General features: G+C 37.2%; 1 protein-coding gene across 2 annotated transcripts in view; it reads left to right on the top strand.

Annotated features, from left to right (window-relative positions):
• The window catches only part of brinp1 (bone morphogenetic protein/retinoic acid inducible neural-specific 1), a 105,629-nt gene that overhangs the window by 27,883 nt on the left and 49,775 nt on the right, over window positions 1–27,971 (top strand). For both annotated transcript variants that reach the window (XM_084935336.1, XM_084935337.1), the window contains exon 3: window positions 24,132–24,322. In XM_084935336.1, the coding sequence (XP_084791462.1) occupies window positions 24,132–24,322 (191 nt within the window). The remainder of the gene's footprint in view (window positions 1–24,131; window positions 24,323–27,971) is intronic.

Here is a 27,971-nt window from a genome sequence, read left to right as displayed (position 1 = left end):
GCAATTGTGGCATGCCAAACTGCTTAGCAACATATATTGCTTACTCATACACTTACAAGACTGTGTGAAGTGTATATCTAGAGAAAAGAAGAATAATTACTGCAGGGCAAAACAGGTCACCGATGGGATGTTGAGCTGGGTCAGAGTGGGGGGAGCGCGTGACGGTACACATGGAGAACCGGGCAAGTTACCGGCTGTGCAGAGCAGCAGGGGAACTGTAGCTGAACTGAGCAGAGAGTCCAGAGTGTGGAGTACTAATCCTAGGAAATAAAGAGTGAAATCCAGAGCAGAGCAGCCGAATCGGATGGGTTTCAGCCTGATGAGCCTGGCTGAGGAGGGGTGTGGATTGAGCAGTGTGGACAGTGGATGACAGAGATGCAGGTCAGGTAAAGTAGAGGCAGATGTGAATGGTGTGATAAACTTTGACTGCTGTACTTTTACAGTAACTCTGTGATTATTTTTTAAATGGCTGGTTCAGTCTGTTTCACAGTGAGCACTTTTTTTTATTTTAATGTAACTAATACCACCTGTGTCGCAAAAATAATCTTTTAGGTTTTCCATACTGTTCTCCTGCAATAGTGAAATTATTGTGTGATGTTGCGAGCCATTTTTATTAGTAAATTGAAATACAAATTTTTAACTTTATGATAATCTAAATAATTTATAAAACCAGTAAAATAAAAACCTTCAATGATTTTTTAATCCCCTGATAAATTTGTAAGCATGCTCATTTACAAAAAATGAACAGTTTCTATTTTTTATTGTAGTTTCATTTCAATTGAGACAGACAGAACATCAACCAAAAACCCAGACAGAACGCTCCATAAACATTATGAATAGATTGGCATGTCATTGAGTGAAGTAAGTATTTGATCCCCTTCAAATCAGACAGATTTCTGGCTCCAACGGATTGGCCGTGTGCCCGTGTGATAAACAGATCACAAAGAATCAGTCAAATACAGATACTCATCATCTTGATTCATAACTCATTATGTCCATAAAAGAAAACCTGTCAACAGATTCAGTTTCTTACATTACAACCTCTCCACCACCAAAGAGCAGTCAAAGGATGTCGGAGACAAGACTGTAGACCTGCACATGGCTGTAATGTGCTCAAAGACAGCAAAAAGCTTGTTGAGAATTAGAAATAAAATGACCGTCAGTCACCTTCATTCTGGAGCTCCATTCAAGGTCTTGCTTCATGGGGTGAGGATGATCATGAGAATGTGAGAAAGGTGTTGGATTATCCCAGAACTACATAACACATAACACCATAATTAGTTGAAATCTTGCAAAGTCCACAAGGTCCCTCTGCTCAAGAAGGCACATGTACAGGCCTGTCTTATGCTTGCCAGTGAACATCTAAATGATTCAGAAAAGGGCTGGGATAAAATGGTGCAGTCAGATGAAACCAAAACTGAGCTCTTTTGCTTCAACTTGAACCGCCATGTTGGGAGGAAGAGACATGCTTAATTTGACCCAAAGAATACTATCCTTCACAGTCAAGCACGAATGTGGAAACCTTATGCTGTTTTTCTTATAAGGGTATAGGACAGCTTTATTGCATTGAGAGGCCAATGGATGGGGCCATCTACCATAAAATCCTGGATGACAAACCTATTTCTCTCAGCCAGAACACAAAAGGAGGGTGTGAAAGCTTGAAGTTGACAAGGGGCAGCCAAAAAGCTAAAGGGAGAGTTTTGAGAGTATCAAAAAGAGGAATGGGCCAAAATCCCTCCTGAGATATGTGCAAACCTGGTGACAAACTATAAGAAATGGCTTACTGCTTTGCTTGCCAGCAAGGGTTTCTCCAAAAAGTACTAAGCTATGTTTTGCTTAAAGACCACATACTTATTTCACTAAATAACGTGCAAATCAATTTATAATTTTTATGTAATGTGCTTTTTCTGGATTTGTGGTTGATATTTTGCCTCTCACTAGTAAAGTGAAACTGCCATAAAAATTGGAGACTGTTCATGTCTTTGTAAGTGGGCAAACTAACAAATTCAGTAGGGGAATAATGAATCATTTTCCCCATTATATTTAGTCAAATCTTATTCATAATTAGAGAAATATCAGCTCAATTTCTTCAACTTCTTGTTTAACTGCAAAAATATTTAACTGCAAAAGGACATAGGTGCTTGGCAAGCTTGCTTTAAATAGGAGTATAACCGGTATACAACTAGTTGGCAGCCAGGTTAGTCGAGTCCCCTATTGCAAAGACTTATGTCACAGATGAGCTGGACTCATCGATTGTCTGATAGATCTGCCTGTGTTTATAAATTAGATGGTCATTATTTGCTGCATTTACCCTCAGTTAGACCGCAGCCGTTTGGAGACAAGATGCCTCAGACAAAGGTGACTTGGGCAATCACCTTGCGATCAAAAGCAATCACCCAGAAATTAAGGGCGTTGCACACTTAACCTCGTGGCGAGGGTACAGCGTGGACTAGTTACCAATCTGTCCCAGGACCTCAGCAATTCCAGCAATTCTGTAAACAACCACTAATTTTTCAAACTCTCACGAATGTTAATATCCTGTTTTTATTCTAGTTTGACTGAGCAATTAGGCCCACAAAAATGTATTATTCACTCGATTAAATGAAACTCATTGCACTGCAGTTCACTTTGATTCAGCCCAGTTCAAATCAGTTCAGTTCAATTAAATATTAATTTTGCACCACTTACTTATTTATGCCCAAATCATAGAGTTTGACATTCATTAGTTGCAACATAATCCATAACATGCAACATACATTCTGTTGCTTTACATCACCAGCCTCCTCAGTGCTCACACAAAGAAGCAGAAGTACAAAAATTGGATGGCTTAAATCTATCTTTCTCAGAATGATGTGCTTTGATTTCCTATCATCCCCCTACAGTCTGCTAAGTCGGAATTATAGAAAGACTGCAAACAGAGTAAGAGAATCATTTGCCTCATTCTTTGGCAGTTCTTTCACAGACTTGCTTGTCTCGCTTTCCTTCGTCTCACTTGGTAACTTGCCACAGCCCTTGGTCCCCACTGACTTTCACTCCTTGATATTGTCACATGAACGGTAAACAATGCATTTGCATAATGTGTAACTTGACAGAGCAGGATGTTGCACAGAGACATGAATCTCAGAGGCAAAACTTCAGAAGCTGCTTTCCGCAGACAGTGTACAGCCGTCGAGTCCTGTCTGTGATGCTGCAGTGATTTATTAAAACAGAGTGTGTGTATGTATGTCAGGTGCTTCTGGGACTATTGGTGGGCCCAGGTGGCTCCTGTTGTTTTTCACACTTAACAAACCATTAGTGGCATCAAATTCAGCCATGAGTTCTAGATATCCCCTTCATCATGACAAGTCAATTAAACCTAAAGTATGAAAAAATGATGTGTTTCTCATTAAAACAATCAACTATCCATACCTATACGAGGCATCTGTAAACAATTCAAACTTTGATAGATCTTTTTTATTTCCGTCTGACATTTAAATGATCTTGTGCTGTCTATTAGTGTACAAAAATGAGAAATACTTCTAGGTACAGCATATACATTTTGCAAAAAAAAAACCCCAAATATTTAAGAGGAATGCATGAAATTGTCGCCAAAGGTCAAGAGCTTTTAATCATTCCAACCTCGACCTTCAGATAATTTCAGTGATTAGCGCATCTTCAACCAGGAAGGTGGAGTGACATCGACTGATGTAGTGTTTGTTTGGAATGAAATCATACATAGCCTTGGTCCTGCTTGGCACATGATTGCCCAGGCATGCTCTGCTCTAACAACCAATGAGGACTGAATCGCTTTGTAAATTTCCCCGGGGACTTTCTCTGCCTCAACAATTTAGTGGTGGAAAGTGGTTGAATCAGATTTGCAGAGAGACAAAGCATCCATTCCTTTCGGGTTCACTTATCAAGAGAGATTACCCCAGAGGCACGCGGTGTGGACAATGCCAACCTGATCAGCAACAAACAAATCTCCCCCATCTTTAATAACATGGGCAGTGTGCCTAATTTGAAGGATAAACACGGAATTAGAAGGTTCCAGCCCTGCGTCTAGTGCTCTGAAAAGGTCATTGCCGCTTCAAGGGGAGAGACACACACACCGGAAGGCACCAATTATCCGCTCCCTCTAGACTTATGTGTCTTAAAGAAATTATTGGAGTGTTCTTTGTATGAGTAATTGTCGCCACTCTCTCCCTGCTGATTGCAGTCTTTAAACAGAATCTTACTCTTTGTCATATATATTTCCTTTATTGTATTTTGGTCAAAAAAGCCACTTTAACTGCTGGCTGCATACAGTTTTTTATATCAGAGCTCAGCTGAATAAGGTGTTAGTGGTGAAATTCGATGGCCTGTTTTGCTCACACTAGCATCACTCGTGCTCCTGCTTGTACTCTATTATAGGGTCGAATGTGTTTCAGATGATGCGTGTTCTCTGTCTGGTCTTTGTTCGCAGAGCTCAATCTCAGGTTCTTGCGTGTTTGGGGAAAAAAATCCAATATAAATGCAAATCTGGTAGCCATTAATGCATTTTAAAGGCCTCAAATCAGCATTGCACTGTAATCAAAGAAGCAGGATGAGGGTTGTTATTTAGAATAAAAAATATTTATTAAAATGCATGGCTCTCATAGATTGTACTCTGAAAAGCTGTGCAGGATGAATAGAGAGGTCTGATAGAGCTTCTCTTGTCACTAAGTCAGAGCTCAGCAACCCTCAAAATGTATCCAAGGATCCGATCAAAATCCTGCAATAACCTGCGAAAATATTATGCTAAATTAAATTAAAATCTCATAACAAAGGAAGTTCAATTTTTGGACTTTGATTCAAAAATGTTGAACACAAGTATTATAACTTATTTCACAAAGGAAATTTAGATTTTCTTTGTTGCACTCCTCTGTTATACTCTGTCTCTATACTGACTTAGTAAAGCCTTTTGAAAAAAAGACTATAAAACCCACTTTCACTGTACTTTCGTCCCTTCCAGCCCTACATCTGTCTCATCATCATCGGTCAAAGCTCTATTTAAGAAATGTCCTGCTCAGTCAGATTGAATCTTAATCAAACTTGCTTTCGGCTGCCTACAAAGTCTGCGCAATACCCTATTGAGTCAGTGTCTAAAGAATTTACAGCTTGTTGGTGGGCACCTAAACCAGTAGTGAGAAAGCCTCTGAAGCACATTATCTCCTGTTGTGAGCTACATGTGAAAAGGGCAACTTCAAACAGTGTCCTGACCTGATTTTTTCGACATTGTCCAAAGTTGTGTGCTTGGGTTCATGTGAAAACATGAAAGTATTTGCCTCTTATTGCAAGTGTTTTTCCTTTGTTCCTTAATTCATGAGATTCTTGACTGTTAAGATAATCCAGCAGTAAAAGCTGCTTGTAAATCTGGACATCTGGACAAACCACCAGCATCTGGTAGATGTAGCAATTCTTCTCTTTTCCTTACCTGTGGCAGTAGGAGCTCAATGGCAATAATTTCCCAGAGATCCTCATGCTTTCCAAGTTGGAAATTTGGTTTGGAGAACTACTTTCGCCAAAGTGTCATAGCTACATGTGTGATTTCCTCACCGAGTCTCATTTCCCTTTTGGCGACTCATTACACATATTTTGACTGTTCCGAGACAATATTACGTGCTGTGCACTCCAAATGGCATTATTATTTTCCATGCTTTGTTTTTGTTACGCAGCTGCAGCACTCTCATGTTACTGTGGCAATTAGACAAACACACATCTCCACAGTGAGTCTGCAACAACACTTTGACTACAAGGTCGTACTAATTTCCCACTAAAGCATTTGTCCATCATACTGTACGAAACTCTTTCTACAAAAGCAGATAAATAGTTTGAGGAATCTCAGAGAGCTGAGTGCTGAGTGGAAAAAAAAGTTATTGAATTATACGAGGTCTAATGTCAGGTCACTAATGGTTTACTAATCCTAGCTAATAACAGAAGGATACACATTTAATGATATGAGTAGCTTGGAGCTCAACTGTGTTATCATTAAATATCATGTATTTCACCATACCAAACATAACAACTAAAAAGAATTTGCACTGAGCCATGATCACCATCATAGCTTGTTTTTGTTTGGCTTTTTTCTTCTTTTTTTCAAGTTTATGTTCCCCAGTTTGGCTAGTTCGATTTAGGGTTTGCAACCACGATAGGCTTTTATTTAATTAAATTTACCAGGAATACTTCTCAAAGGAAATTTCCTTCATGATGTTAATTATTCCTAAATGTAATCAGTTCTTAGACGACCACTTGATCAGCACTAAAATGAATAATCTGCTATTCTAATTTGCATGTGCAAACTCATTTTCCTCCATTTCTAAAATTAAACAGTTCATCAAACAGAAAGCTCTGAATCTCGGACCACACTCCCACCCCTACGTTTTTTTTTCAATTGCAATATCTTAACATCTGTACATTTTAAAAGAAAAACTTAACTCATACATCAAGAGTGAATATGTAAATGTGCTGATATGTACCTCATTTGCTTTTTAAAAAGATATAAAGGTGTTACATTTGTCCGACTCAGGTTTCGAATTAGTTTGGATGAGCCATCTGTAATTGAATAGAGTGAGCAAAGGAGGATTTGATGTAGTCGGCAGATTTGCTGAGAGAGGCTGTAGAAATGTTTAATTCAGCATGCTGTAGCCAAAGGAAGTGATGGAGGGACGCAGACGGGAAGTCAGGAAGGATGAAACAGACTGAAGAAAGAGGACAGAGATATTGAGGGGTCTGGATTGCCATTAGGCAGGGAGACAGGAAGGTGCTAAAAGTGTGTGATAAAGAAAATGTATATAAGTGTTAGAGACACTGAAGGGGATCCGCTGAGTTCAGTATCAAAACAAGGAAGAGGGGAGCAGACAGGTAAACTGGCAGTGAGGTCATAGTCAAGGTGAGGATGAACACAGACGCACTGGAGTGGTTCAGATGACTCACAAATACCATGAAGCAAAGTGCAGCACTCAAAAAAACAAAAACAAAAAAACCCAACAACAACCAAAGCCTGCATTATTAACACATTCTCTGCATCTAATCATGGTTCTACTACTAAAATGATGGGTTTTTCATCTGCCAACATTTTTTAAACTTACATTCACTTAGACACAGATTCTGTGGACCAGGAGAAAATTGCGTAGAGTTTCGGCTATCTCTATTCATCCATGCACTCTACCAATACACATACACTTTTTTCAGGTAACTGCTACTCATTTATTGTTTTTAGCTGTGAGGCAGTGACAGAGACCGTCTAATAATGACAGACTGTGTGTGCAGACAGAATGAATGTAATGAGAAAACATAATAAGATAAATAACAATGCCACCTGCAATATGAAGCAAAAAGAGAGCTTAGTGTTGTTTTTTTCTGTTAATCAACAATTGAATAGCACTATATTGCACCTTTGCAGTATTATTGTGTACAGTCTGAAGCCGTATGTCACCTGTTCTATTGTATTGTCATTGAGCAGAACACAGTAAAAGTGCATCCAGGTGGCCTCAAAGTTTAAGATGCTGACCATGTAATTGCAATGTCCCCAAGTCCAGCCATGGATTCCACTTGCAAGTCATCTCTCACTTTCTGACAGCTCTCCACAGTTGGCTGCCTACGTTAAAAAAAAAAAAAAAATCACAGATAAATGCTGTAATGTATATATAAATATTTCACATTTCCTAGTGATGCTTTAGTGATTGAGCAAATTAGATGACTCACGAACATGTTGTCACCAAAAGGATTTTGGCTGCCTTCTCGTGCTTTGGCAGCATACACGAATTCCCATTTGCTGACTGAAGCAGTAACGACTTCCAGCACTTGGATTTCGAGCACTCGTCTCAGCCAATCAGGCAAGCTGAAAATCCAGCACTGCTAAAATCTCTCGAGTTGCCATTATCACTGTTGTGCATCGAATGAGCAATTATTTTCTTTTTAAAACTTCTTTTGAAAAACTTTTACGTGACAGACACACTGGAAGCGTTGTTTACTGTGGGGCACAGAAAATATCAGTTTAACTTTAATCTGTCTTTATTCCCTCTACTCTAATCTGTTTCTTTTATACACACTTGGAAGACACAAACACACACATACACACACAACACAAAGTCATCTTGGGGCTATTGCAATTACAATCACTGGAGTACTGCAGAAACTGGGCGTTGATCTGCATTTTTCAGCTTTATATAGGTTTGGGAAAATCAACAGGAGCTGATCTGGGGAGGGACTTTATGCCACTTTCCTTCTCCAACCTAGTGGTAAAAAGCCCCCGCTGTGGGATGACTTAATTACTGGCTAGGAAGGGATGGTAATTAGAGGAGAAACAGGAGGCTAGAAGAAACTGTCAGGGTTAAGTACTGACTAATTCACTGTGTGGGACGCCTGTGCCCCTCTCCCTTGAGACTGGCAATATAACATCAACAGGCAGCAACAAGCACTGAAGATGAGATAACAGCGCAACCATGCATCGAATGACTATTTTTCTGATATAGTGATCCACGCTGCCTAGTCACACTAGATGCTCAAAGAAAGCTGTTCACTTTGCTTAATACAAGTTCCAGGACACAAACTCTGGGGAGTGGATTTCAGTTTAAAGCACACGGCCCACTAATGCTGGCTGTAAGATTCATAAACTTCATAAACTTAAAGTATTCACCAACTGCATTTTGAAACATTTCATTCATGTTTTAAGAATTTAAAATCCAATTCCATATATGTAACAGAGCAAACATGGATAGCACAATCAAGCTAAGATAGAAATGTTTGTCAAATATAAAGTCTACAAAGAGCCTTCAACATACAGAGAAAAGCTCTAAAGCTCTAATCAAGCAAACTAACAGAAAACATTTGTGTGTACAGAGACAGTAGTTTATTTCTACGGTAGTTTGTTTCTATTGAGTGAACCGGAATTTGACTCAGTTAAATAATATTTTGGTATCGTCATTGTATCTTTGCATTTTTCAAACGCTAGAATGAATTCAAGATTATTTGCCATTTATCTTGCAAATAATAGTTCTAATCAACAATAATCGCAGGCAAAACTACTCACTTAACAAACAAGAGATAAATACTGTACGATAAAGTCTGAATATCTGAAATACACAACCTCAATATGTTCCAGTGCACAGCATCGCCTCTCTAAAACACCTCATCAGAGGTGTCTTTCCTCTGCTACCCCTCTGTCCTGTAGTCAGCACATGGCTTTGGTGGGGTTTTTTTTCCCTGTTTTTTTTGTGACCTACACAAACACAAAAAAGGTTTATTCTCAGCCTCCTGCAGAACATCTGAGTCAGTTCACTTGCAGCAAAACACTGAATCTGTTGGCCTTGTTATCTGGGCTGTCTTAGAAATGTAGCATCACAGGTTTTTCTTATACTGTGTGTTACATGTCTAAAATTATTTTCAAGTGGGCTTTTATTTGCTACCTACTGCAATATTGTGTCAGTTTGCATGGTGATCCAGGGGATACGCCACCAGTGGACGCGTGTACTCAATTTATTTTTAAAGTAGCCATTTTGCAAATTAGATTCATGATCATTCAAAGACTGGATATACTGCTGGGAAATGAAACTGTCTGTTTAGATATTGTCAGTACTTAGTCTTTATATTATTTCTTATATTAAAATGCTCCTAATGTTGTAACATTCAGCCTATTTTTTATAATGAGTAGAAAACATAAATACCTTCAGATTTTCTCTGTCGTTTGTAGATAAAACTGTACGCGCTGTTTGTCGTTAGAGAGTCTAAAGAGTAAGCTGACCTAAGGGAAATCAGTTAATTTCACGCATTTATTGAGGTGCTGAAGCATCTGTCCACAGGGAAAGCATGTTGTTGTACATATTCTTCACAAATATAAAACCAAAGCCAATTTGCTTTAAAGAATAGTTCTTTTACTAAAATGTGTGTGTAAGGGAAGTTTTAGAAGGAGGACACCGAGTTAGCTAACCTGACAACCTCTGGAAGGTTGTTTTCATCTCTTGGGGCTCACATAGCAAAGGCCTGATAAGTGGGTTTAACAAGTAATGACATGTTTCTCATTTTCAGACTTGAAGCAGTGAAGCAGCAATGATATTAAAGACTACTGACAAGCGCATGCTTGTGACATGATATCTAGCTGAAGTATGATTTCAAAGCGCAGGAGAAAAGTACTTTTAACTGGAGGTCAAGTGTCTAAAAAAGGACACAGAAGGATTAATTCCTGCATGTTGTTATGTCGCTATAAAACCTGTGATCTATTTTGTTTATCTGTTTCCCCCCTTGGTCACAGAATGTTGTTTGTCAGCCTACGTGATATTAAATGCTAAATGCTGGTGATATTAATTCAAAGTTATTTTATTTTTAGAGCTGTAATAGTGGCCAAAGTGCTAAAAAAAATATCCTGAAACATCTTATTTGCCTCAAAATTCGTCACAGTTTTATTTGCAGTTCTCATAAAGGCGACAGTTTATCACTTATTTATATCACTGCAAGACAAAATCTAAACCGTATTCAAATTGGTCTCAAATTCTTCATTCACACGGCAATTTCGATGGAATAAGGAAGGTAAATTGCAATATTTTTTTTCCAGCAGGTAAAAAGATCATTGGGATTACAGAAATGAATTAGCTTAGTAATTTTATCCATTACACTCTTAACAAATGCAGTCCACAAAAACCATCAACATAATGCTTTTATTTTTAATTTGAGCTGTGACTGACAGTTAATATGGGGTCAGCTGAGTTCAGCAGTAAATGGATATGATACAGTAAGCGGCATCTAACAATACCAGCTGATTCTTTTTACTGCATGAATGTTTTGACCTTTGAAGGTTTTCATTATGTGTAGAGTGGGGGGAGCACTGTTTGTCACTGTTTACAGGATAGAGCAGATGATGAAGTGTTTTATTATCTGCATACAAAGGGACTTTATATGTCAGGTGGATACATACGCAAACAAAGGATAGCAATCTAGAAAATGTGTTTATAAGACTATGAAGATATTTAGAGATTCTATATGGCTTTCATTTCTGTGCAAGTGCTCTCTCTCATCCAGTTGTATGCTGCGTGAGCTAGTAATAATTTCCATTTCTTCCCTGCCCACACATTGAGACTAGTTCATCAGCAGTACTTCTCACATTACACAGTTAATTAGATTCAAACACATGCTCATGTCACTCACCCATGCATTCGCTTCTGGCACAATGTCCCATCAAATTCTTGAGATTAAAGCGAATTAAGAGATTGTTTTTGATTAGATCAATTTTCATTTCATTGCCTCATCACAATTACAAAGTGTACTAACAAAGCTATTATACCAGCAATCATATTCCATTTAGACAATCATGTTCCATTTGCTGATATGCTCTAATTAATAGTTATTAACAGAGAAGCTTACATGTGAATATGGAGATGGAATTTAGGTATCATGGCATAGCCCTCGAAAGCTTTTATTTATTTATTTTTGTCTTTCAGTAAATAAAGAGTATGATTTCATAGCTTCGAAATTTATTTCTATGAAAAAACAACTAAAAATAACTTTTGTATACATTCTCACTATGCTGCCACTGAGCAGACTTCATTGCATTTACTGTTATTGTGGTCACATGTTAATTCAATTTGTAGTTTTTATTTCCCCCTTACTTTGACCCAAACTGTTGAGATTCTTTTCTAGGGTCAGCCCATTATTCTGCAGACGCCGAAGTGAATAAAATCATGACCGAGTCAAATGATTTTCTGAGAGGCTTTATTCCAACAGCCGCACATTCACTGGAAAGAATGGATGAAAAATCATTTCCACAATCATGTAAGAATGATTGAGAAAAACACATGTATTTCATTATCCTCCCTTTCTCTGACTTTTCTGTGCAGATTACTGCTGATTTTGCTTTAGAAAAAAGAAAAAAATAACAGTGAAACTGAATTATGTTAGCTCGAGCAAAATCTACCCGAAGAAATAAAAAAATCTAATACTGCATTTTAGTTGCTGGGTGTTGCTCTTGCACATCACAGCTGATATAATTTTCCTTCACAACTGATTATGTACTTTTTCATCTCACTGTCATCATTACCAGTCAAATACAAACATTTCACACAGATGACTTCTACAGGAACACGCATGATGTTGCATCTTGAAGCATTCCTCTTTTGGAGACTGAGAATTTTTGGTTTTATTTTACCAAAACATATTCAACCTGCAGTACAATAATTATGGACCGAATGCAGTAAGCTGACTGGACATCGACTCATAGCATAGGAGGGAAATGAGCCAAAGCGTTCTTCAAAAGCAATTCAAAACTTTGCAAGGTCACTAAGTGGGCTATTCCACAGGAGTTAAGTACTTGAAGTATTTAATTTAACACGACTGAGCATGCAATCAACATGCATTTGACTTACAGGACTGAAAACTACAGAAAAGAAAAGCATTGTGGGTATCTCCACTGGTTCTAGAGTTCAGGCAGGTTTTACCTGCAAAGGATGCTTGACAAAGTATTAAAAAACTGAGAACTGTATTTACGCTTATGTTAATTTTTTCCAATTGTATTTGAATTGGAAATAAGGGACTGTGCATAAAAAAGGACTTTAATTCCCCTATAATTAATGCAATATTCAAATTAATGCTGAGAGTCTGCTGTACTACTCCTAACTGTAACTAGGATATGTAATAACAGAAATTGTGACTAAAATGTCTAAAGAATCTAAAATAATATGTGGACCTAGCTGTATGCATATACTACTGTGGCTTTTTGGCCTAAAACAAAATTACTGTTATTCAGTTTGGATAGCAACAAATTACAACTACTTTAATACTTTTTAAAATAATAATGCTTTTTGTATTCAAAACCATAATTACAATGCAGCAATAATGTTTTAGAGCAGTACTAAAGTACACCACAGCCAGTGAGAGGGCATATACATTCATAGAATATTACATAAGTACATTTGGATTATCAGGCATTGTAACTACCCTAAGAGAAGGTAGAAGACTGACAGTTAATTTTAATTGGTTCACTTTTAACACCTAGTTGTATCTAAATCTATCTGCAAGGAAAAGTCTCTTGGGTTTTTTTATATGAACTCTGATGGTATACCACTATTTCCGTATAACTCCTCCAATTTCCCCACACTATTTACTCTATTAAAAAAGAAGGGAAAAATCCAGCCTATGCCTGTACTGAAGAGTAAATAAATAAATAAATCAAGAACAAGCAAACAGCTCTGCATAGTCCTTCACTGTGCACTGGAGCATAGGATTAAGATTTTGTCTATTCTGAATAATTCTCAGTGGTTGAAATTCATGCAGGACTTCAATTGTATCTCTGTCTATTTGATTTATTGCCAAGCTTTGCCTCTTTATTATCGGTAATATCTCCCTACCCCTTCCTCTGCCTCCTTTTTCCCGTATATTCTGTCAAAATGCTACATAATACTTTGGCATCATTGCCCATCAGGGAGCGGAAACATGGAAATCTGAGTTAATACACTGCTGATGATTAGTGTATTTTGTACCCTAGTTTAGCTGGATCATATAGATAAAACCTATTAGGCACTTCATCTGTCAGAACATTAAACTGTTAAGACATGATTTTGCTTGTCCATTAGTTATCCCACAATTTAAAAACATAGATTCAGAATGGTAACAGTGTTATACTTTATAGCCGATCTGTTCGGCAGTTCATGTAGGTCTGACCCTGGGACTGCTGGCACAAGTGGCCAATGAGAGCGTTGTAAGCACAAAGATTTAGTGAAGTACAGTAAAGAGGCTAGCTTAATGGAGTTAGCCTCTTAGCAAATTCATAACAGAGAAAGGGACACAGACAGCTTTGGGTGATAACAACCCTGGTGTCCAACCTTTTAGAGGTCAAACTCCAACAATATCAACTCTAAAGTGTGGATCACTGGTTAATCACATGAACTAGACGAATTAAATAAGCCGCAAGCTGTAACTCATGAAAGCCTCTTGTTCAAGTGGTCTTCAAAGAAGACAGTCTCTGAAATATGGACATTCATAAAGCCTGCTGGGCCACATATTGGTAATAATATAACATTTATCCTATATCACTGAAAAGATATCATATCTGAGTGGATGTGATCATGCAGCACTGTTACTGTGTGAGAACACCACGTACAGAATAAAAGAGAATAAGTCAATACTGTGTGGGAAGACAGAATCGCTTCACAAAGTCATTCATGGGGGAATTTCCATTATTGGATCAAAGTCTCCCCCCGTCCTAGCACTTTGCCAGCATTTTCTGTTGAGCCCTCATAGTGCACCACTATCACTCAGCTGAGCATGGCTCTGTAAAGACAGTGTGGCAAAGATTCAATCAACAATGTCTCAGGAATGTTTAATGGGTGTAAAAAAAAAACAGAGTAGAATGCTATAAAACAAAGTCCCAGTGTGTAGGACAATTTACTCATTAATTTTAATAAGCATTATTCCACTCTCAGTCATTTGGCTCATACTACCAAAACCCCATCATTAAAAAAAAAAGCTACATCAATCATATGGGGTTTCCTTTCTGTTCAGAGTAAGTGTAAACAGGTAAATACATTGCAAGACCTGATAAGATTTCTCACTTGTGTCTCATCACTCTTAATTATACAAAATTCAAAATGACCCGCCTATGTCAGAGCCTCCTTTTACTGGGAGCACAGATCACTGCTATTTCTGTTGGTGTTCTGTTTTTCATTTAATGGTTGTTTTGATAGCTCATTATCAGCACAGGAGCTCATTTGCATAAACACTGTATTTTTAAAAGTAGTTGTTAAATTCTCATGTAAAACAGTAAGTATGCATGCCTTCCAATCCTCAGGAAGCATCTCTTTTTAACATGCAAAAGTATCTTGATATAACTCGACTCGAGTTAGACTTTAAGGTCAGTGATTTGATAGACAGCAGTTAATACCTTTGCTTTGATTGGCTGTTAGAAATGGACTGTTACCCCTTGGAGTGATTTGTTTTTATAGCAGTGAATTAGACCTAAGTAGGTAATTCAAAATAACGTATCATTTTCAACTGCAAATATGAAGTCATCCCTGACAAACAAAGTAGTGCAACAAACGGCTGAAATTGAAAGGTTCACCCTTTATCAAAGCTTGAAAACAGTCTGTTCCTTCTCACATCAGAAGGAAGAAGAACTTGTACAAAACTGCATCAGCAGCCCCAAAATCACACACCTCATTCATGTTGTGTGCGACAGGTACAAAGAAAACAAGTGAATTCTTAAAGGGAGAAAGCACTCTTCAGTTACGTGTTAAAATACGATTTTTCTGATGCCTGCTGATTCTGCTGATCGTTGCACTCATCAGTAACTTCTGACATCAGTGACCTTTTCCAGTGCCTATTGCATTACTTTCATGTTCACATCTGAACACTGGATGACAATTATTCATCGTGCAAACACATTTGAATTTCTTTTTTTTGGTAACCATTCCAGCATGTATCACAAGGCTATAGATAACAATAGCAAAGAAACTGACTCACCCGATATGAAACAAAGCAGCGTGTTAAAGGTGATGTGAGAAACTAGAAACAAGTCCAGAATAAATGTGAGAGGAGGAAATTGCTGTCTGTGGAGGCTTTCAGTAGATATTACAGCAGAGGCAAAGGAGCAAAAGGATTTACAAAATCATGTAAATCTGTATATATGCAGTCACCAGCCACTTTGCTAGGTATACTTGTTCAATGCAAGTATCTAATTAGCCAATAACCATTTAGACATGTAGACATGGTTGATATGCCCTGCTGAAAAAATACTCATCTGATAGGATTTTCTCACACAAACAAATCTACAATGGTCAGAAAAAGAGAAAATACCCTGTGAGCTGCAGTTCTCTGGGCAGTAATTTCTGTTGATGCTATAGGTAAATGTAGAATGAGTAGATTGCTTCTAGCTGATAGGAAGGCAAAAGTAATTCAAATAACTATTTGTTACAGCCAGGGTATGCAGAAGAGCATCTCTGAATACACAACAAATCAAACCTGGAAGCAAATGAGCTACAGCCACACTGCGCATCACTCCTGTCTTCTTAGGAACATGAAAATGAGGCTACAATTCATTCGTACTTATCGAAATTAGACAATTGAAGGTTGCAAATCTTTTGCCTGGTCTGATGTGTCTTGATTTGTGCTGCAACATTTAGATGGCAGGGTCAACATGAAAAAATGGACCCCATCAATTGATCCTATCTCGTCACAATAATTCAGGATGCTGGTGCTGGTATATGGTGCTCGTGATATTTTCCTCTCCATTTTGTGCTCTTTAATACTAAGCATTGTTTAAACACCATAGTATTGTTGTTGACCATGGCCATTCTTTTACGACCACAGCATAACCATCTCCTTATGGTTGTTTTCGTGGGGTGAACACAGCATACTACAAAGCTCAAATAATCTCTACCTGGTTTCTGGAACATGACAGTGAATTAACAGTATTCAAATGGCCTCTGTAATCACAAAAACTCAATCTAATAGAGCATATTTGTGTTGTGGTGCAATAGGAGATTTGCATTATGAATCTGCAGCACCTGCGTGATGTTTTCCACCACTTTGTTCACTGTATGCCACAAATTTAGGCATATCTGGAGCCAAGAGGAGATCCTGAGTGTAATTTAACAACATTTAGAATATTTTTGTAAAATAAGGAGGTTTTTTGTAGACATGTTTGACTGATTTCTAAATATTCGGAACTCAACAGAATATTTGTTCTATTATTGAGCATATTTGAATAATTACTAAAGATGATTTCAAATGTCTCATTATTCAAACAAATGCTGATATCTGTCATCTACATTGTACCCTTTAAAAATATCAGACAGACATTGAAGCATCTTTCATGCAGTGATTATTGCTGTTTAATTGCAGCATCAAAGCACTCTAAATATTACATTTTCAAAACAAAATAGACGTGTACTAAATGACACGTGTCTTTGATAGAAAGACTTACTACAAATAGAGCTACTGCTAATTTATGATGTAATTCAGTACAATAACCTCAAAAAGCAGCTACAGAAATTACAAAGGGTTGAATCATCACCTCTCTGACATACTCTGCTGAAAAATCACCATTATAAGCTTCACAACTGTAAACGCTGTATGGATGTACAGGACACTGATTCTCCTTGCTCTCTCATCTGTGTCATTTTTGAGGGATTATCACAGCAATGCATTCTTCTGAAAGTACTGATGAAAGACATTCGAGGTATTCCCAAACCTGTACTTTGAGATTCAATTCAATTTCATTTTTTCTGTCTTTTACAAGGTTTGAAATAAAGCCTTAGTTCAGTGGCTGTAAGTATCTAACAAATGCAATAAAGTAAAACCTGTTAACACATTTTTAAGTAGAAAAAAAAGGTTACCTCATATTTCAAGCAACAATATACATCAAACACAACCAAACACATTAACAGTGCTGTTAAATATACTTTACTGTAAAATTGTAGTTTTTTAACATCGTAAACACTAATTTAATTACAATTTTCTGATCTGGTACTAACCGGTGTGACTTAATGTGCTAAAAATGTCCTTATTAAACTGGTTGCTTATGTTATAAAGCTTTTATTTCTTACAGCCCAGAGAACACAAAGTATCAAAAAGAAAATTAAAAAAAAAACAGTCACGCTGTCTCTTGTTTTGTCGTAATTTCTGGTTGAAAGTTAAAAATGAAAGTGATATTAGGCTTAACGGCTTCACTGTTGAAAAGGAGAGGAGAAAAGAGTGAGAAAGTGCTTGTTGACAAAGACAACTTCCAAAAGACCTGCAGTTACGTTCTCGACACTTCTCTCCCAAAACATCTGATGCATTTAGTCCACTAAAAGAGCTCAAACGCTGCTCACGACAGGCAGCAACTAAACCAACACTGTGCCTAAAATTGTCAAAAAACTCTAAGCACTCTCGGGGGGAGTAATTGAAAATCACTTTGAGAAACATGAAAGACAGAAAATATTAGTTGATGTTCTGCAAACAGTAGACTGCCAGTTGGTGATTGTGAAAGTGAACCAACGATCACGATAACATGAGGAACCTGACAATCTGCCAGTTTAGTCAGCTCAGCAATCTGTATGTAAATGTACTCTTAGTACAACAGCTAGACAGAGATGACTACAGACATGTCAGATGCCATACAATTGCCAGGTGATTTGCATTAATTGGTAATTATGGACCATGGTTACACATGTGAACATGAAACTGAGTTGGATAAAACAGTAGAGCAGACTTCCAATCCTAGGATATGGCAAATGGTGTTCTCACTCTATTCTGAGTAGGACCACAACAGAGTGAAACTGACTTTTGGCAGTTTTCTTTAGCAATATCCATCCATTTCTGTTGTAACATAAATCTCTAAACAATAGTGTTTGTATTTGTGTTGTTGTAGGTCTGCATTCTCCCAATCATGAAGACTGATGAGATCAACCCATAAAAAATCACAATTGTGGCAAATCTGCCTAAAAATCCTTGTTCATCATAATGCAAAAGACATCTATAAACACAAAACAAAAGCTGTGGCATGTTTCTCTTCCATTAAAAAAAATTGTATTTTATAAAGTAGCCTAATGTAACGGTGGCGGATGCTAACGTCTGGAATTCCTCATTAGTGGAATACATAAAATAATCCATATGGTGCCACAAACAACTTTTTCCATCAAACAACAAACCCAGTCACTTTCTGAAACACAGAGGAGCAGTTTCCAAACAGACTTCCAAGATTTTGCCCTGTTATTGCCTACTTGCATTAGCGATCATCTTCATTTTTTCGTTGTTCTCATTGTTATGATCTGGTTCAAATTGAAAAGATTAAACAGAATACATACTTATCTAACTGTAGGGTCAAGAAATTGGGGGCATTGCAACCATTTGACATACCCAGCAACGTAAACAGCTACAGCTGCCTATGAATTATTTATATTTCATTTTAATTGGTGACATTTGTCTGAATATAATAGGCTTTACATATCTACGTGGGCAGGGTTCTTTTAAACACCACACTACTCTCAGTTGCAACTGTTAAACATCTATAGCCAGACAAAAATAATATTCTGGCCTCTTTTTATCGTTGCAGTTTAAATCATGTTTGTCAAATGCTGAGGGCCATAGTGCTACCCTTTCTGACAGCATCATATCTATTCCAAATAAAGTTGTTGATAACACTTTTACAGTTGGTGCCGGATTTTTTGTTGTTTCATGATCAGTCAGTATTGTTTGCTTTAATTGAAGATAAAATGACACAGACTTTGTTTTAGATAGCAGAACAGATGTAAATGTGATTTATACCTCACACTGACACAGGTCAAGATGTAAATATAGATGAATGCATTTGACTGCAAAGGCTTTGATCTATAGTATTAGAGGAGGGCAAAGGGAAAGAGGAAGCTCGGCATGACAAGCTCTGTGTTTCACTGACAGTCCTACTTTTTGTTGTGTTTTTTCCATGTCATTTATGAGGCACCAAAGAACATTTTGTGTATGGGCCTTGCCAGTTTCCCACTCAATTAGTTAGATATTTTCAACAAAGATGTGTCTCTCTTTATTCTTTGCTTCCACACTTCTACTTTGAATGTCTGTCATGCTCTCTCAAGGTTTTTTAATCTGGGCTACAGCATCAAAATCAGCTAAGTGCCTGTGGTGACACACTGTATGATGGTCTTTTCCTGCCCCTGCGAGAGCTTTAGGGAATATTCAGTGGATGTCAATACAGCCCCCAACTCTAATTGAAGCAGACGACATGCTGCCTGGAACTTGTTATGACATGCCATATTCTCACTTTCCACCACTATGTTTTCAGGGTGCATCATAATAGTCATACCACTTATTGAGTCATTCAAAACATATAAATACTATGTTAACAATTACAGTAAGCACTGGAAATAAATCTTACATATAAAAGTGTTGTTGTAAAGCCCAACAGGCATTGATTTGTAACAATTTAGCCAGCTTTATCATCTTGAAGCACCAGGTTGAAACAAAAATAGGTCTTGCTTGCAAATTTTTGTTAATTTTGGTTGTGAGTTATGGTAGCGACCTGACCTCTTTTTTTCTAAAACAACAACACAGGCTGATAAAGGAACAATAACGAACAAACATATATATTTTAAAAAAACAACAAAAAAAACTAAAAGACACATCATGAAACGACACAAGTCCCACAAGGCTAAAAAGTATGCAATAACCCCTGATATTTCTGCATTTCATTGGTAAAGCTGATAGTCATCTGACAAATAAAAGGATCAGTTCTTCTTCCCCTTTTAGATCCAATTATATTTGTTTCTACATTTACCAACAGCTGTCTATGTATAGGACAGTTTTGCTTAATTTTTGTGGTGTCATTCCATTTTGTAGAGGCTTTATTCATGGCATTTAGTATTGAATTCACAAAGATCAAATGTTAAATGTACCACCTGTGATGAATTAAACAATATTTAAATATCTCCTGGAAACTGCAAGTTGGGCAAAAACAGGACACAGAAATGCAGCTGCAACATTGTTCTTACCAATCTCTCTCTCCATATGGACAAAACTATTTTTTTTTAAATTTCTGTAAACATTATAGAACATTTAAATGTTTTTTTTAAACAAATAAAAATACAATACACTTTCCATTTACTGTTTCACAATAAAATCAACTGTGTTCCAGTTAAACACCTTGACTGGATTAACTTGCCTCTGTAGGTGAGAGCTAGAAAAGTCAACTTTTCAGAAAAATGGCAGTGAAATAGCACCAATTTTACAGGGAAAAAAGCCATCAGTTATGAAGTTTAATCAGTTGTTTGATTGGTTTGAATAGGTTACTATTAGTTTATGTGAACATATTTCAGGTTGAACATAGACCAAACGTATGAGAAATGAATCTCCTTTATTTTCTTTAGCAAACAGATATAATTGAACTGACAGAAATTATGACTGTTGCTGGACGAAATGTATTCATTCATTAATTCATTCAGTTAAATTTTTACTCTAATTCTGTGTAAATCTGTTGCACATTGTATTTCCCATCCAATGGATCATTAAATGATGGTTTTCATGTCTATGTGCAATCTCTATACCTTGGCTGTAGCAAGGACAGACTATATTACAGACAGAACATACTGGACATATCAATATTTCAGGCAAGAAACCCAAACAAATCAATGCTACTTGTGCAACCTTTGGGTATCCTTTTCTTGCCTCAATGTATGCTTTTTTTACTCAAAATATTGGACTTATAGTTTCATTCAATCTAAGTGTTACGTTAAGTAAGTATTATTAAGTATTTATTTGTGGATGTCCATATTATCCCTTATATTTTATCCTTTATTTCATACAGCCAGACATAATCTACCCAACCTCCCAAATGAGTTACTTAAACACCATAAAGCAATAATCACATATATCCCTGTCTTCCTTCCATGCAGCTACGATACCATTTATCTCCTCTTAACTTTCTTTGATAGGTCATTAAACCCGGTCTTGGAGCTGTGAAACAAAGCACTGAATCATGTCATGCTGTAGGTTCCATCTTCTGGCATTTCTTATCTGGGGCAGAAAGGCCGAAGCATATATAGCTGCCTTATATAGTTTTATATTAAAATGGATAGTGACCAAACTATGAGAGACATTCTGTGACAATCAACTGACATCTATGACAGGGAGAAAGAAACGAATAACAGACACAGTGAGCGAGCCTGGCAGGCAGTGGAGACAGATAAAATTTGGTACCACAGTTGCATAACTACAAATAAAATCTTGCAGTTATTTCAGCTTAAAAGTTTGCTCTAGATTTGAGGTACAACAGCAACGTGTACCCCTTAAAGAGCTAAGTCATGGAACAAGAGTGGAAGCTGAATCAGCATGTACTAGCTTGAGTGGTGTGTCCTGTCCTGCCAGATGAGCACTTGTGTCTTTGCTGCGTAAAGGAATTGCAAAGTTCATAAGAAAGACTTCTGCAAATCAGCAGCAAAGACCTCTATTTATTTAATTTCTGGCTTTAAGACAATGCATAAACATATATGGTTAGCAATGCTTTTCAATTTGTTTGAAGCGTTCAAAATGTATAAAAAAAATGTGCCTTGTGAGGACACTGTCAAGATATTACCTGTGAAATGTCTGATACATTACAAATGACATAACAGTCCACTGGCAGAAAAGAAATTGAACTTTAAATGCTAATAAGTGCTGAACAGAGTAGTAAAAATTGCTTCCATCAAGCCAGACACATTGCTGACTACATGTCAGAAAAATCAAACTAAGTGACCGATCAATTGGAGTGGGCCCACGTATTCAGGAGGAAAGCTTGTGATTAGGCTATTATAAAGTGTTCTTGTGTAATTTTTATTCATAGCACTTACTTTTTAACTGAACATTCAACAATGCATTTTTCAAATGTGATAACAAAGCTGTATACTATCGTATTCAATCTAAAAAAACCCAAAAAAAACAAAGGCAACATTTTGACATTATTTTACACACACCTGCCATATCTGCATGTTTCAAAAACCTGGGTTCCTAATATCAAGCTTGTAATACTTTACTTTCTAAGAACAGTTTCTGCCATATATATATTCCATGATTTCATTTGGGAAGTGTCGGAGCAAAGAGTCTAAGGAGCTTGGAAAGGAAAGCAACTGGACTTCTTTAATTTTCTTGAAGACATTTCAACTCTCATCCGAGAAGCGTCTTCAGTTCTAAGAGCAATTGGTGGAGAATCCACCATTTTTAAGTCCTATGGGAATGTCCCCAAGGGGGTCGTGGACCCCCTATTGATCCTCTACCTAATCACACGAGCCAAGGTGTGAAAACGGGCGTGGGTCACAATCAGCCAAGGCTTCCGGTGAACCCACAGTGAAAACCTAGCCTCCCACCCTATCATGTGATTTCCTGAGGTCAAATGGTCCAGGATGTGAGTGGGCATTAAAGCGTCTGGGAGTTAAGGCCAAATCTCTTTCCAAGGTGCTTAGACTACGATGACCTGGATGCCTGAGAACCTTCACAGACTTGTTGGACCCAAGAGGTTTTTTGTTTGTTTGTTTTTTTATTTTTTTAAAAAAAGCTTAGTCATTAGGATCTCGTGAAATTTGGTAATGACCAAATGAGGTGACATTAGTTTTCCCTGCAGGGACTTGCTCTCCAAGATCCAGTGAGAAAGCTGGAAATCCTCATGGGTTTAGGAACAGGTGGAGGCACTGGGACCAAACGTGGCCTCATTAGACGTATATTTTCCACCAGAGAGAGAAGCTGGATGTCAGACCAATCAAATTATCACGTGGTTTTTAAATAATCTAAGATGAAGTATATGACAAACAAAATCGGCGGCAGAGCTGCTGTTTCTCAGAGATGCACTGAACAGAAAATAACGTCATAACTATGTAATGATGTAATCTGTCAAAGCCATATGGAAATTTGCAGCATTTGACGATTAGAACACACTGCAGTAATCAAAAAAGTGTTTTTCCTAAATTCTAAATAAACCTCTAGATACACATTCACATAAAAGAAATGTATGCAATAAAAGGATGAAATGATTTTGTATTTACAGAAAGAATGGAAGATGATAATGGCAGTTTCTGATTAAAATAGCAATAAACAATCAATTACAGTTAAAAAATACACCAGGAATTCTTGAATAGAGATATTTGTAATGTTTTCGGTGAAATCTTTTCTTGATGTGGGTCTCGATGGACAGAAACAAGCTTCATAAACATTCACACTTATTCTCCATGATCTTTTTACACTGCAAAAACATGAAAACATCAAGGGCAGAATGAGTTGTAGTTAAGTCAGTGTTGCTTTTTTTTGATAGTGCACTGTGTATTTTTATATTTTCTTTCTTGAGAATTAAGTCAGAGCATGATGAAGAGGAAATGACCTTGAGCAGTTTTCAGGAAAACATACTGCATTACAGAGGAACATCGCAGGAAGCTGGTCAGATTACAAACTAAGCAACAATGATTATGCATGGTTGTGCCAGACTGAATAAACAGAAGAGAATACAGTGCATCTTCATTATTGGCCTCTGTTTTTTAAATTTTTTTATGTTTTATTGCCTCATACAGTTGTATTCACATGAAAGACCCCAGTGTGCACTAGCTTTTCAGATAGAATTTCTATAAGTAATGTAGCTGCATTGTTAATGTTAATTGTTAATGTTAGTAGTGTAATATAAGGTATGTTGTTGAGAGCAATTTTTTCCTGGTGTTTTGCAGGGAATTTGCACGTTGGAAGGTGAGGAACACTGCAATTGAAAGGAGGGATCTTATTCGGAACCCTGTGCCACTCATGCCTGAGTTCCAGCGCAGTGTACGCCTGCTGGGACGCAGGCCCACTACTCAGCAGTTCATTGACACTATCATTAAGAAATATGGAACTCACATTCTCATCTCAGCCACCCTGGGAGGTAAGAGAGGTTCACATGTTTCATTTGCTCACTTCCATGCTTGATTAACAATATTACTTGTTTTTCCACACTGGCTGAAAAAGCTTATTACACATGGCTTGCTTAAATGGCTCATGTCAATGAAAGAATTTATATGTAAGGGAGGATTTCTTTCAAGAAAAGTCTTTCAGGTCTGTTAGGAGTTTTGGACATGCATATGTAATGTATTTTTAAAAAATCTGATGATACACAGTATAACAAAAAAAAGCAAGTTTTTGGTAAGTTTTATTCCTTTTTGTTAATATTACGATCAAATGCCCCTGCATGATTTCCACTGTGAAAATTCAACCTAATATTGTCCAGGATTATTTATTTACCAGCTTGCTAACAATGTCACATCAACTCTGTGAAGCAGCTTGAGGCCAACTCTTTCTTCGTGGTTTTGAAAAACTCAGCCGCAGCTACATCACAAAAGAGCAGAAGAAAGCGGACGTGAAAATGTTCTCCAACCAAATCAAAAAAGCTGGGATTTTCAAGTGACTAACAAACAAGAGCATAAGTGTTTCCATTAAAGTGTAGCTGTTTCATTACAGAGAAAATATAACCTTTAACTCTTTCTCCCATGAACATGACATTTGACGACCTCCCCTGTGTCCTTTATGATGAGTTTTAACACCTCAGAATGTGTCATTAAAGACGTGGTTTGATGAGCACTAGAGCAGGTTTTTCCAAGGGTAGCCCTAGTAAGCTGTATATGCAGAAATCACTTTCACTAACTTGTGCACCCAGTCATTTTGTTCTGGAGGCAGGTCTGAACAGCAGCCGCTCAGTTCAGAAAACAGAAACAAGGGTTACTCTAGTAGGCATCCAGGGGGGAAAGAGTTAAGAATATATATAAACAGTTTATGACTATATGAAAGACAAAACATTAATGAGAAAATTACAGGAAATTGCCAGGTGTCTTGATTTGTCAGCTGTCCATGGTTAGTAACTTGTACAGAATTGCAGGCAATCAACGAAATGGAAATGGCATGCTGTCTGCTAGATTTTTCATCTGGAAACAATTTCAGAAACATGTATTAAGTAGAGAGACAAAGACACAAGAACTTCATAAAAATAACTAGATTCCTTACATGGGGCAAAATGTTGAAAACAAGCTCTACATACCCTATTTCTATTTTCAGTTCATGATAATTGATCATTGCAGTGAACACTTTTCTCAGAAAACAGATTATCAGTCTGTATGAAAACCAATAAATGTGATTATGATGACGCTTTACATGGGCACTTGAAAGGTATTAGTAAAGGAATCCCGAAGAAGTTAAGTAGGGAAGGTAAGCTGCTGTTGCACCAAAAACATAAATAAACATAGCAAGAGCTGAGGTGTAAGGGGAGGTGTAGCTGAATCAGAAACCCTTGCAAAAAGTATAATTCAACTTACATATGATCTTCAAACTTACCTTTACTTTAAGGGACACAGTGTGCACTTCTGTGATTAATCTATAAGCATGACAGATCATCAAATAGAACTTTTCAGTGTAGATTGCATATATTATAGAAGATTCATTCTATAGCTACTGTTAGTTACTATGAATATCAACACTGTTCTAAATTTCTATAGAATTAATCAATTCAATTAATTTACAGTGAAAAAGAAAAGAAAAAAAGCATCAAAAGTATATTGAATGTACTTCACCCTAAAAAAAAAAGGTAAGCACCTGTGCTCTCCTAGCCTAACAATAAATGCTTTCTCCTCGCTATCTCTTATCTTATCACAAGCTCGGAGGGATGGATGAAGGCAGCTAACTCTGATTATGTTCCCAACTGCATTTTAAAGATATAATTAGTAAGATAATCTGCTCTGTTATTCAAACCTTGAATTATATAATTGCATGCATGAAACATTGCCAAGTAGTCGCTTCACTTGTGTAGATTGCCGTTTGTACTGTAGCTCATGATCGAATGCCTCTGAAAAATATTCTTTATACTTTTGTCATTATTATGATGCTGTTCAACAGGCTTGGGTCATGTTGCTCCAGACTTGCCAAAGCTTGGGAAATGTGCATTTATGTACCCCAGTATCAATTATTCAGAGAGTACTGGTGTCTTTTAATTTAATTTTTAATTATGTAACCTCAAACTATATTTGTATGTCAGAAGTGATATCTTCAAGTGGAACTGATGCTTAAGCATTAAGGGAAAAAAGTAAACCTGGTAGCAGATTTCTTTACTTTCAAATATAAAGTCGGCTTTAATTATTTAGTTACACTGTGCAGATGAATATTAGATGTGAAGAGTTAGAACTGGGATATTGTATAACCCACCCTGTAAAGTGATTCATCCTGCAACACCTTTTTTTTGGAAATTGGAAATACAATATTGAGCTGAAACATCATATGGGGGTGAAATAAAATTAGGAAGAATCCTAATACACCAGGTACATTGATGGCTAAAACAGTTGAAAATAACCACAGTATCATTTTCACCCACAGCATCCTCCTTAAGGTTATTGAATTGCATCACTATATGTGGTTCCTCTATATTTTTACAGATATCCCCGAGCTCATCTACTTTGCCCCTGAGTTATCATCATGTTTTCTTTAACCTTCAGGCCTTTGTTTCAATTTATGGGTCAGCACACTCTTATGTCAATCTTGGAATTGCCCATTAAAGAACACGGTTATATGAACCAAGAAATGTGCATTCAATACTAGAGATGAAGTAAGAAGAGGAGGCTAATTCTCTCTTTAGCCACCTACACTTTGTGGTCTCATGAGTCATTATACACTTGAGAGGAAAGAAATGAATTCTCCTTCTCCCAGGCAACTTAAAGTTGAGTGTTCAAGTGTGAAGAAGAGCGCCATTAGAGCCCCTCCGCCCCACCCGGAAACTGAAAGAAAATGTTACAATGAATTACCATTGTTATGTCACCTAGCATGAGTCGTTACTTCTTTCTTTCTTTGTCTTTGAGCTCTAAAGAGCTAATAAAAAGGTGTACATAGTTAGAGCCTCTTCTCAATATCTTTTGTTTTTACTTTTTTTAATTAAAGGCAAAATTAATTCAGTTGGGTAGTTTGTCATTTATATTTGTTGTTGTTAAAGAGTTTCATGTAAAAGAGGTAGGATCAATGCTATGCTAATGAATGCTAATGAACTAGCTTTCTGTGTTACTAATTGCCTGCAAATATGGGCTGCCACGATTAGTCGACTAGTCACGATTACGTCGACTATCAAAATCGACGACGACTGATTTAATAGCATGTACAAGGATGCCAGCTGCCGTTAAACCCTGAAGAAGAGGAAGTAGCTCTGTCCCAGAATTCATAGCGCAGCCCTGCTCAGTTTCCAACAATGGCGGCAGCTAGTTAGTTTTAATATTACTCTTATTATTCTTTCTGGGTCACAAAATAAACGTTTAACATATTTTCAGTTGAGAATGTAGCTGTGTAAACCTCAAATATCTGCTCAGTTTATCAAGACACCACATATTTTCAAAAGCGCTCCGACGTTTTCGGAGACGTCTGTTACCCACTAGCTCGATAGCTAGCTGGGGGCAAGGCTCACTAGAGCCGGTGAGAACACCGGACTCCCGGCAAATCGTCTTCAAACCCACCGCCGTCTTTCGCTACTCAGGTTAAACACATATAAGTCACTTAGATAACTTAAAAAT

This window comes from Perissodus microlepis, chromosome 7 (genome assembly GCF_051167445.1).
Source record: "Perissodus microlepis isolate ML-2025 ecotype Zambia chromosome 7, ASM5116744v1, whole genome shotgun sequence".
Taxonomy (NCBI): Eukaryota; Metazoa; Chordata; class Actinopteri; order Cichliformes; family Cichlidae; genus Perissodus; species Perissodus microlepis.
This window is presented reverse-complemented; position numbering and strand designations above follow the sequence as displayed.